General features: G+C 42.1%; 1 protein-coding gene and 1 long non-coding RNA gene across 3 annotated transcripts in view; both read left to right on the forward strand.

Annotated features, from left to right (window-relative positions):
* Positions 1–324: 324 nt before the first annotated feature.
* Positions 325–12,219, forward strand: part of LOC142107113 (leucine-rich glioma-inactivated protein 1-like) — a 32,749-nt gene continuing 20,854 nt past the window's right edge. The window contains exons 1-3 of one of the 2 annotated variants that reach the window (XM_075190281.1): positions 325–639; positions 7,833–7,991; positions 11,920–11,991. In XM_075190281.1, coding sequence (XP_075046382.1) covers positions 7,834–7,991; positions 11,920–11,991 — 230 coding nt within the window. In that variant the 5' untranslated portion in view covers positions 325–639; position 7,833. Of the gene's footprint in view, positions 640–7,832; positions 8,353–11,919; positions 11,992–12,219 lie in introns of those variants that run through there. The other variant, XM_075190280.1, reaches the window with a different exon arrangement.
* LOC142107118 (uncharacterized) overlaps positions 7,205–12,219 on the forward strand; it is a 232,537-nt gene continuing 227,522 nt past the window's right edge. The window contains exon 1 of the long non-coding RNA XR_012679872.1: positions 7,205–7,267. This is a non-coding gene — a long non-coding RNA (uncharacterized LOC142107118). The remainder of the gene's footprint in view (positions 7,268–12,219) is intronic.

Raw genomic sequence — 12,219 nt, forward strand, 5'->3', positions numbered from 1 at the left:
CACACGCAAGCAAGCTAGGGAGGTGAAACAATGTATTTAGCAAAAGTTTCTGGACTGCCTGCACAAAGCAAAAACAATAGATTAAAATTAGATGTAGGTGGCCATCCCTGTGCTAGTAAAGTTTTGATGCTGTATAATGTTGCAGTTTGCACAAATGATACACAAATCTTAAAGTATTATTCTGTATCAATCTGTGATTCTTTATTTTTTCTATCCAACCCGTGAGCAGTCCAAGCGGCCAAATTATTACAAGAACACAAACTGATGTTTATTGAAAACAAAAATCAAATGATAACCACACGCTTTGACAGATAGAGCAGCAAATTGGCACATGAATGTTCCAAACAGCAGCACACATCATCCATCCGGTCCTTCCCTTCGAACCATCCCAAAGAATCAGTCAAACAACACATTGTGTCAGTCGCACTACACAGAGAGGGAGAGAGAAGCACAAAAATAGTCTAGATAAAGAGAGGCAGAGACAGACCAAGAAAGGGGGGGGTGCAGGGGGCATTTAGGGGGACTAGAAGAAGACGGGGACAAGGGACCCTCACCAAGAAAGTTATTAAGCAAAAGAAAACACGTGATGAGATTTGTGGAAACGTGGATCGTTCAGCAAGACAGAACTCTTCCCTTGTGGTAAGTAATATTCAGACAATGAATCATTCTGGCTGCAAAATGTTATTTCTTTATACCCCCAACCGTATCTCACGCTCGCTCCTAGATTGCACTAATAGGATTATATAAATGTTTTGCATCGTTAGACTCCCAAATGGTAACGTGGGTGCCTGAGTCAACCCAACATCACATGGCAGCTCTGAATTTCCTTTTTTTTTTCTTTTCATTAAGTGATCTTTTCTCCCGTCAGGTGACTCAGGCAGCAAACTGCTAACATGAAGTTGGAAAGATGCATTTTCCACTTTTTTTGGTCCTTTGAAACATTCTTTTGCACTAGTTTGCTTAATGCTTCCATCTCCATAATGAACCACTTACCCTATATCTATACTTCAGCTAACGTCCCCCCTTAGTGTACCATCAGCAAGTGTCTTGCTGCTTTTTGTGATGGAACAAGAAAATAACGAGAGGAGAACAAAATGTGTTATTTAATTGGAATACACTAAGTGCACGTTATCGATGGTTTTATTTATTGCACAGTTTAAACCAATCACAAATTAGCTTTGGTTAATCTGGCTCGCATTAGATGGCAAAGGCAGGAGTCATTATAATGAGATATCAGCTCACTTGTGATGTTACCGCTGTTTTGCTTAATAAGACGTCTGAGAGAGAATTCATGTGACTCAAATCTTCTGCACTGTCCAAAATAATCTAATCGGATTCACAATAAGATATCGTGACAAAGAGGTCACAGAACAGACAGGAAGAGGGAGAATACTGGATGGTTTGTCTTCTATATTTATTACATTTGATGTCTTTATGTCACATTCAGCCAGAAGATCATAAATTTCGTTGAAACTTAGCTTTGGTTACAGATTAGTTTGCCCTAGGCGTGTGAATTATTTTCTGAATTCTACTGTGTAACGATAGACTCTTAATACGCATTTATATCTGTAAAACATTGCCGTCTCCGGGGTTGTGACTAAGTAAATGGGCTACTGGCAAAGACTGTGAACAAGAAGAAAATAGAGAAACGAAAGAAAATTTGTACATTGTGTCTGCTGCCTTGTGAATAGCACAAACTCAGCCATGTGTCTCTGTAGGCCTAAAAGATGAATATAGACTTAATATTGGACCGAGTTGGTTACAAAAAACGTTTGAACATAATGGGCCTGATTGGTGTTCGTACGTAAGTCCCGTTGCGTGATGTATCTTGCGTGAAATAACTCTCTTCATGCTCAGAAATGGGCCTTGCATCAATGAACACAATTGCATGCAATTCACGTTTGAACCATATTTGCCAACTTCTTCTAGTTGGCGTCCGGGAGCTGCCGGGGGGAGGTGGGCGTGCGGGGGGCGGGATCCGAAAAAAATTGCGTCATTGTGGGGAGGGGAAGGGGGGCATGGAATTTTGGACCTAATTCTGCCCACTTCACTAGGAAGTGGGCAGATGCGAGAGACTGCCATACACTCCTGGGAGTCCGGGAGACCCACCCGGAATCCGGGAGTCTCACGGACATTCCGGGAGAGTTGGAAAGTATGGTTTGAATGCAAATGACTCTGACGCCTTTCTACAATTTGAGGGGTGAAACAGGGGGGAAATGAACGTAGGCCCATATACAGTAAGGGCGGGAATATGCAGATGTGGCCAGTTTAGCCGTATCATATGCACCACTACAGGGCAGGTGATGGTGATGACTGATACGGCATAGTCTTTGTATTAAAAAATACCCATAAGCATGCCACTAGATAGCACAGTACATGTGTATGCAAGGAAGACAGTCTATATGGATGTACAGTACATATTAAGAACATCCTGATTTATGTATTTACTAAAAAAAAAAGGCAAATAAATTTAAACTTTTTTTTAGCAGTATATAGTTTTTTGCATGCACTGTGATGGGGTTTTACATTGCACATATGCATGTGCCAATCCTGCACTGTGTTCTGTCTGTTAACTTACGACAAGTAACGTTTAGCGGAGCATGCCTGCACCCAGATTAAAATGTAAATGCATATTGTAGGGATAACCAACAAAGTGTCAGTTGGACGCATTTGCAAATAAATATTCAAACCATCCACAATCTTCAAGGTGGTCTTCCTAATAGGGTGGTCCTAGCTCTGAGCAGTTATTGTACCAACATTGCAGGGGCAAACACATGATTTGTAGAGGGGGCTTTCCACACCACGCCGCCAGTGGGCGTGACCAGCATGCATGGGGGCGTGGCTATAATTTTAGACAGTGCTTGGCTGCTCTCCAACTCTTCCTATCCCCATAATATACATGGGCAATGCTGCGTGCACTACTGTTAGGTGCACGCAGCTCTCCCGTTTCAAGCAGAGCCGTGTGAAGCGGGAGCACTGTCCAGCCACCTCAATTATACAGTGCCCCAGGCTTGGAGGGGAGTTTCCAGGCACTAGGAAACCAACCCTTGGTTTGCCTATGCATTAGGCACATTTAATGGAAATACTCTAGTTGTACTGATGTAATGTTGCACCAATTGAGGAGCATGGAGAGTTGAAAGCTATTTTTATACTGCGGGGCAGCAGTTTTTAGCTACACAAATGATCACCAAAGGAGGTATTCATAATTCATATCCTCATGAATATTAGTCAGTCCTCATGAATATTAGTCAGACAGTCCTTCAGCGATTCCTAGATATGATTGGCAGTATACTGGTCTAGTCCGCAAAATAGATGCACCGCTGGGTGTAGGACTACTTTACATTGCAACGAGCCAGCGCTAAACGATAGGTCACCAGAACACAAGGGTAAAAATAAACATTTGCACTGTCTCCATCAGGACAGATGTCCCACAATTATCCTTTCTAATAATAGAATCTAGATAGTGAAAGCTATAAAGGAACGTTTATCTCTGTGCTGTGGAATCCTAGGAATACAGTAGACACTACGTGCCTGACTCATTAACAAACGTAAATGCCAATAAGCGCCGTATTTTGCGTAAAATCGCACTGCGCGTGCACCGAGACTAACCAGTGAACGCACGAATGTCCAATTCTTTTTTGAGCGCATAGTGTTACGATCTGCATCCTGCAGCTCCTGTCTGCAGGTACTTTGTTGGACTTTTGTATATATTTGTATCCTGCCTGTAGTACCACTGTCCACCAAAGGGGCCACTGTGGTACTTAGCCTGCTCTTACCTGTCTCGTTATTGCTGGAAGCTTAAACACCTGCTCCTGGCTTATATAAGCTGCCTGTCCCAGCAACCTTGGCCAGATCATCTGCTGCAATTACCTGTGTTGCTGGTCCTGTTCCCTGGCTCCTGTTTGCTGCCTGTTCTCTGAGTCTGCAGCACATCTATCCGCAGATCATCTCAGCCACTGTGTCTACGCCAGTATCCTGTAGTAACGCTCTTCAGATTATTGCTACCTGTTCTCTGAGCCTGCAGCACATCTATCTGCAGATCATCTCAGCCACTGTGTCTACTCCAGTATACTGTAGTAACGCTCTGCAGATTATTGCTACCTGTTCTCTGAGTCTGCAGCACATCTATCTGCAGATCATCTCAGCCACTGTGTCTACGCCAGTATACTGTAGTAACGCTCTGCAGATTATTGCTACCTGTTCTCTGAATCTTCAGTGCCTTGCTCCGCAGACCGTTGCACCTTGTGTGCCATCTCCACTACTTCGTGGTAAAGTCCTGCGGACCACCGCATTCTGCATCTGTTATCCACTGTGTTCTTTAGCTATTTCTGCCATAACCTACCGTACTGCAACTTGAAACCTGTGTAACCGGTGTTAATAAAAACCCCTTCATTTCACTACGTTCTCTCTGTGGTTTTTATTGGGAATCCTGACACATAGGACCCTTACTACAGCCTACGGTGTCAGGGGCTGGAACATGTGTTTGCTATCAGGAGCAACTGTAAAAAAATAAAATGCATTTTATGCACAGTAGACATTCATAACATCCTAATAAATGTATTTTATTTGGAAAAAATGGAAAAAAAAACCTATTTTTTGTTTTTAAATGTTATTTTAATTGTCAATAATGACTATATTATTAACAGGAGACATTGATTGAATAGAATTTTTGTTCCTCTGTGTTCTTTTGTGGCTTTATAATCCACATATGTATTGGAGGTATCCTACAGTGTATTGTCTTTTAGAGCAGAGCGCTCCTAGACCCGTATTAGTCACCAGACGAATCTTTAGATCCGCTGCCTGTTGAATAAGGACGTGCGTATGCGCCATGTACGTACGTTAAAATAACGCACATTACGTTCGTGAATGAATCAGGCCCTGTTTCTCAAAGAATAAATGTCTCATCTAACAAGAGAGTCGCTGGTTGATCAGAATAATACTAACATCATAAAAATATTTTTTTAAAAAAATACTAACCTTTATCTTGTCTAATTTCTAACCATTGTCTCTGTAATAAATAATAATCCTAAATCCGCGCCTACCATAAGCTTTCGTCCCTATATCCAAGACTAAATCTTAACCATAAACCGAGGATAAGCTGTAAAACTATGTGAGAAGTTTTTATCTTGGAACATTCCCACAATGCAGTATGTCACAGCGTCTTATACTGCGGTCTGGAGAAACCTTTTGTAATACAGTTGCAATTTAACCCTGATGTGTTGCAAATGGGACCCTCCAATTCGATCTTTAATAGGGACCCCCGGAAAAATTTCTAAAGCTGTGTACACACCTATGCAATCATACTTATGATGCAATGTTTCTAACGATTTCACCGACGACTGAAAGTCCAGATGAGCCGATTCATGTGTACACACCTACACGATGTACCTGCAGATCTGTGATCTTCATCTCTCATAACCATCTGCTGAAAAGATCGTGACCCTGTACACTGTACAGATATCCACCTTCGCAGCCGTGGGGAGTGCGTACACTCTGCCACATTTGCCCGATATCGTTCTATCATTGATTATGAGTTTTATGACGTTTATAAAACCAAATCAACAGATGCCATGTGCTTTGGTACGAAAAAACATGATCGTGGGAGTGTACACACTAATGTAATATCTGACCAAATGGTTATGAATCGTGTGAACTGCACGATAATTGTATTGGGGTGTACCCAGCTTTATCTAGAAATTTATCAGAGATTGTTAAGCATTCAGAAGCCTTCCAATTATACCCAAGTGATAGCACCTTGTAACAAATTAGGTTGATCTGGATTCCAACGCGTCCATTGAAACCTCACCGGTATGCTATATGCCCAAAAAACATACCTGTCTGGTAAGAGGCATGAATGTGGTGAAAATAACAAGAAGAATATAAATTAAAACCTACAAACGAAATAAAAATTATACATTGAGATTTTCTCAATCCATCAGTTATCCATGATGCTAAATGTGATGGATATAGTGGTTATTGGCCTAATTAGAAAGAGCTGTGAGAGGTGAACACAGAAATCTAGTCTCAGTCGCAGTCTCGGTCCCAGGTCTGGATAAGGACGTTTCGCTAGTGTCTTCTGTCCTGGTTTTTGTCCATGCCTGATGTATCCTCACTTCCCGATTCCACTTCTAATTGTATTTGTAAAGTCATATGTGACAGAATTTATAGTCTATGAATGAAGATCACAGATCTGAAGGTACCTCGTGTAGGTGTGTACACATGAATCGGCTCATCGGGACTTTCAGTTGTTGGCGAAATCGTTAGGGACATTGCATCGTAAATATGATTATATAGGTGTGTACCCAGCTTTAGAAGTCCTAGGATAACGACTGAAAAATTAATTCTGCTGTGTGGGGGGTTGGGGATAGGGCTGGCAACACTGAAGGACATATTCTACCGGCGAAACGCGTAAGGTGGCAAATATTTTTTGGAACAGTTTTGAAAATGTCGCTCGTCTCTACAGCTCCTACAGAACCCTATGTTTTATTTGTATTGTAAGAATTGATCAGACATGTTTCGATTTTGATCCTCGAGAATCAGTCGCTTTTATATTTTTAGTCCGGTTGAATAGCACGCTGAGTTCCGACCTGTTGGCTTCCATGGCGCCTACTTTCTATTCCGCACCCAGGGGAACGGTTTTAGATATAGTTTGATAAACTATTTTTACTATAAAAGACTTTCCAAAACTAATACCTTTTTAAGCTTTATCACAGAATAACACGTCTGCTGTGAGAATCGTTTTGCTACAAATCCTCCAAGTCGGATATTTCTCAGCTGCCCAGATAGAAGTGGAAAGAATTTTGGATTGAATCCATTTTATTTCATAATGTTTTTCTGATGTTTTCTCCATGACGTAAACATTTGTATGTACAACGTGACCTTTAATAAATGTGTATTTATCGTATTGTGTTCCAATTGCAAACATTTTTATTCCAAACAGACTTTAATAAAATTTATAGATTTAGTACTTTTACATTTTTTAAAAAAAACTAAATTAAGTTTTGTAATTGTAGCAGATTAGTTTTTGGAATTTGGTGGTGGCAGTATTTTAGGTCTGTTGAGTCTGGTGATGTCCTGCAGAGAGGTTAAGAGTTAACCAATTTAACCCAATCCAAGCCAACAGAATTTGGGACTTTCCCACCACAATTAGGACTGTTGCTAGATATGGTCTGGCTGTGACAATATCCTGCATACACTCAATGGAGTGTGCAGAGTCACCATCTTGTCAGATCATGCTTATGACAGATGAAGATCACAGGTAAATCGTGTAGGTGTGTACACAGAAATCGGCTGCTCATCGGGACTTTCAGTCGTTAACGACATCACATCACACTTTTCTGTAGTGTGTGCCCAGCCTTAGACAAGAAAAGGGCTTCCTTGTTTTGGTTTAGTGCAAATCTCATACGTATTCTGCGCAGGTCTGTTCAATGCAGATTGTGCAAATGTAGGTTGGAATGGCCAAAGAAAAAGTGGAACTTTGAAGATTGTATCATCAGAACTCTGTGATCCATTGCAAAATTTGACTTGCCTAAAGGTTGTTCCACAGATTCTCTACCGCAATGCTAGTTACCTTAGGGATTTTCAATTCTCGACTACAGTGTATGATTTCCAGGTGCATTAATAATTTAGTAATTGATGTTGCTTATTACATCACCTGCACCCCTGACAGTAGATCTCTACAACATGCGCAGTTAGGGGCTTATGGACATGTTTGACAATGCTAACTAGTACGATGATAGTTTGACATCTGAAGATGCAGCGTCAGTAGAACTGAACTCTATTTAATTTAATTTAATATTGATGATTATTTTTTTGTTTGTTTTTATTTACAGAATGGAATTTTCTGCCTTCCGAAACAAACGCAGGAACACTCCAAAGTGTGGTGGTAACGAAATTAAAGGAGGAGGACGGACAGACAGTACCGGCTTCAAAGTGGGAAGAGAGGACACCACTAACAGATTATGGAGCGGAGGTGTAGATAGGAAGGAGAGGTGAATGTGAAGGTCTGCGAGGTAGTAGGTGGGACAGAAGGTGGCGCTGTCTTGTAAGGGGGTAAACAGGAAACTAATTTAGATACAAAATAAAGAATGAGACTGGTGGGAAGATAAAATGTACATCTTAAAGTTAGAAGATAAATAACGACTTCACTGAAGAACTGAGAACAATGAGATTCCCAATCTGTCTGTCAACCGGACTCATATTTTTCTTGGGTCTCGTTCCCTTGTGTTTGATGCGACGGGCGAGACCCCCAAAGTGGAAGTGTCCATCGTCCTGTAACTGTACTGGGGACAATGTCCTGTGTGACGGATCCAGCTACATACCCAGAACGTACTCCCTGGATATCATCTCCATGTAAGAGTCCACCGATGCCTTACTTACGTTTCACGGGGGGATATTATTTACTAACATTGCTTTTAGGTGTCACTCTGAACCACAGCAGCCAATCAGCAGTTAGCTGCTGTCTAGTGCAAGTTACTCAATAACAAGTGCAAATATTGTATTATGTACCCGACTATCGGTTTTCCTGAGTCTGACAACTTGCCAATACCTATCTTTCCTGCACCGGAATCTCTACAACCTACAACCTCTGTATGTCAGCATCTACCTGCAAACTAACACACTTCCGTTATTTACAAACTGCAGCGCAAATGGTCTTTTGTGCCGTTAAATGCCTACATTTGCGCCATTGTACACAATTTTTATGGGGATCTGTGGCCTGGTGCCGGTGGTGCAGTGATATCAATGCTGATGGCAGGAATTGGATGGGTGAAAGGTTTTCCTTGCCAAGTGCAAATGAAGCGAACTGCAGAAACTAGATTTCATTTAGTGGAATGAGATTATTTAATTAAGCCAAAGGGGCTCATTACAGAGCTCATTATGTCATTATTATATGATATGCCCTTTATTGTTCTCCAGTGCTCCCCCCTTCAGTATATATGTGCACTCAACAATAGTCTTAGTAAAACTTTTATACATTTTTCCATCTGATCGGTCTTTAAGACTGCAAAGCAGTCATCACCTTGGATAGGTTATAACATCTCTTACTCAACTCTAGAGTACTTACAAAACAAGAATATATTCAAAGTAACTAGCTAGCTTAGAATAGGAATATTTTCCCTTACCCACCCTATGCGCCCCTTCCTCATAAACAATCAAATTATATTGTATATTTATGGGATATTAGGGCAACAGTGGAGGGTTGTAGCAGTATCCTAATCCCGTACTCCGTCTATGGAGGAGCGCAAGTACAGCAAGTACAGCAAGTACAGCAACTAAGAAATCAAATCCCCTACTTCACTTACCGTTCTACCACCTTCTTCTCCGATTGCACCCCCTTCTTCTCTTCTTTTTTCTACTTTTCTGTATTCCTTCTTCTTCAAATCCTCGCTTGCTTCTCTGTCACGTTAGAGCTCCTCTCGATGCGCTCATCACTGAAAATGTTGGGCGTGATGATGTCACGCTCGACATTCAACTGCAGCACGGAGGAGGGGAACAGGGAGGGAGCCGAATCACCACCGCGTGACCGCAAAATGGTAAGTTTGTTTGCTTGTTTTCAGGATTACTTCTACTTATGAGCCCTAATTAAGGGCCCCCTTACCCATGGGGCCCCTGGGCACTTGCCCAGCGTGCCCAATGGAAATGACGTCCCTGACCTTAGCATCTACCTGACAACTTATGAATCTGACCATCTACCTGACAACTTCTATATCTAACCATCTACCTGACAACCTGTTTATCTAACCATCTATCTGACAACCTCTGTATCTAACCTTCTATCTGACAACCTGTGTATCTAGCCATCTACCTGACAACCTGTGTATCTAAGTATCTATCTGTGAACCTGTGTATCTAACCATCTATCTGAAAACCTCTGTATCTAACCTTCTATCTGACAACCTGTGTATCTAGCCTGACAACCTGTGTATCTAACCATATATCTGACAACCTGTGTATCTGAGCATCTATCTGATAACATTTTGTACAGCTAAACATCAATCTAATAACTCTCTTGAATTACTTACCACCTAATACAGAACAGGTAACTTACAGCTATGACACAACAGTATTTGTACATCTGGTGAATAGCAACAGATTGGGCAGCTGTGTCTGACTTGTAGACATGTAATTGACATTTTGCAGAGATGTTATTTTTCTCTAATCCATCCGCCTGAGACACTTGCTGCAGTCAGTGTACAGTGAATGTTATCTGTATGACAACCTCCATGCTGCACTCACTATTCGCTGGCAAATTGTTGTTCTCCCTGCACACTTTAAACACCCACCTTTATATTACGGCAGATAAGTGGGTGAAGAGTGGGGCGCTCAAATGTGTGTTCAGACAATGCCATTAGACAAAGACATCTCTTCAACGAGATACAGACGATCCTAATACATTGATCGCCATGGTAACTGCAATCTTTGCAAAGGAAAAGAAAACCAGTCTAAGATCCGAAATGAAAAGTCATCTTCATATTTATAAGCGTATATGATATTGTTACTATGTCGCAGCAGGATATAGATCAGTGGTTCCCAAACTTTTTCAGTTTGCGGCACCCTTAGAGTCTCCATAATTTTTTGAAGACATCCCTCCAAATTAATTACCGAGCAGTCCCGTTTTATAAGTAGTTGGGTCAAAAAAAACGTAATAAGTATTTAGGTTAGGACAAAATTACTTATTTAGTTCTATGCAAAAATAATACACATAAATCCAAGGGAAAAGAATATTTTTATATAATTTTTTTCAATTATATTTCTGGTAAAGAATAATTTACAGCTAACTCACAGTGTTCCTCTTCATCCACACACTCTGTGCCTTCCTTCATCCACACACTGTGCCCCCTTCATCTCCACACACTCTGCCCCCTCTGCATCCTCCTCTCACTCTGCCCCCTCTGCATCCTCCTCTCACTCTGCCCCCTCTGTATCCTCCTCTCACTCTGCCCCATCTGCATCCTCCTCTCATTCTGCCCCCTCTGCATCCTCCTCTCACTCTGCCCCCTCTGCATCATCCTCTCACTCTGCCCCTCTGCATCCTCCTCTCACTCTGCCCCTCTGCATCCTCCTCTCACTCTGCCCCATCTGCATCCTATTCTCACTCTGCCCCCTCTGCATCCTCCTCTCATGCTGCCCCCTCTGCATCATCCTCTTATTCTGCCCCCTCTGCATCATCCTCTTATTCTGCCCCCTCTGCATCATCCTCTCACTCTGCCCTCTCTGCATCATCCTCTCACTCTGCCCCCCCTGCATCATCCTCTCACTCTGCCCTCTCTACATCATCCTCTCACTCTGCCCTCTCTGCATCATCCTCTCACTCTGCCCTCTCTGCAATATCCTCTCATTCTGCCCTCTCTGCATCATCATCTCACTCTGCCCTCTCGGCATCCCGGGGGCCAGGAAGAGGAAACCACCCCCCCCAAAAAAAACAACTCACCAATCCGGCAACGCCCGGGACCCAGCATCCTCCTCTCTCCTGCCGCTTGTCACTGTCATCACTCCTGCAGTCATCACTATCAGTCGGCACTTACACCTGCTCTGTAGCAGGTGCAAATGATACGACTGAACCAAGCATTCTAACGAGAAACCCAGGGCTTGAATCTGCCGCATCTGCATCGGCCCCTACTGTACATTGCCTCGGTTCATCCGTCCTCTTCCCACCTCCGTTCCGCACTTCAAGTCGTAGGCAGTCGTACGTGTCACTTGCGTTCAGATATTAATTGCCTGCAGCTGCGCTCATTGGCGTAAGACCCGTTTCTTGAGCATACGCAGAGCTATTTCTCGCAAGATACGGCGCACAAAGGGACTTGATGAATCAGGCCCTTTAAGCTTATATTTATTGAAGAAGGGTACTTACAATGCAAAAAAAATATAATAATCAAATGAAAGAAACATAACATAATGGTGATTTTATTTTTGTTACAGCTCGTTCCTAAGATGTGGGTTCACCAGTATCCCCCCTGACAGCTTCGCTCCTTCTCAGACAATGCAGATTCTGTGAGTACAATCATTGTGTGCTAATTAGTAATGATATAATTATACCGTTCTCTCACTTTCCACCTTGTTTCACTGCAAGAAGCAAATGGCTTTATAATTATTGTGATGAACCGCAGTGAATTTTCATTTAACAATATTTTTCCTGGTACAGTAAAATATTTGTGTTTTCATCCGTTTTAAAGAGATGTGCGGGGTCATTTAGGAACCGGGAAAAAAAGCCTCCACAAA

Source organism: Mixophyes fleayi, chromosome 11 (genome assembly GCF_038048845.1).
Source record: "Mixophyes fleayi isolate aMixFle1 chromosome 11, aMixFle1.hap1, whole genome shotgun sequence".
In the NCBI taxonomy this organism is placed as follows: Eukaryota; Metazoa; Chordata; class Amphibia; order Anura; family Limnodynastidae; genus Mixophyes; species Mixophyes fleayi.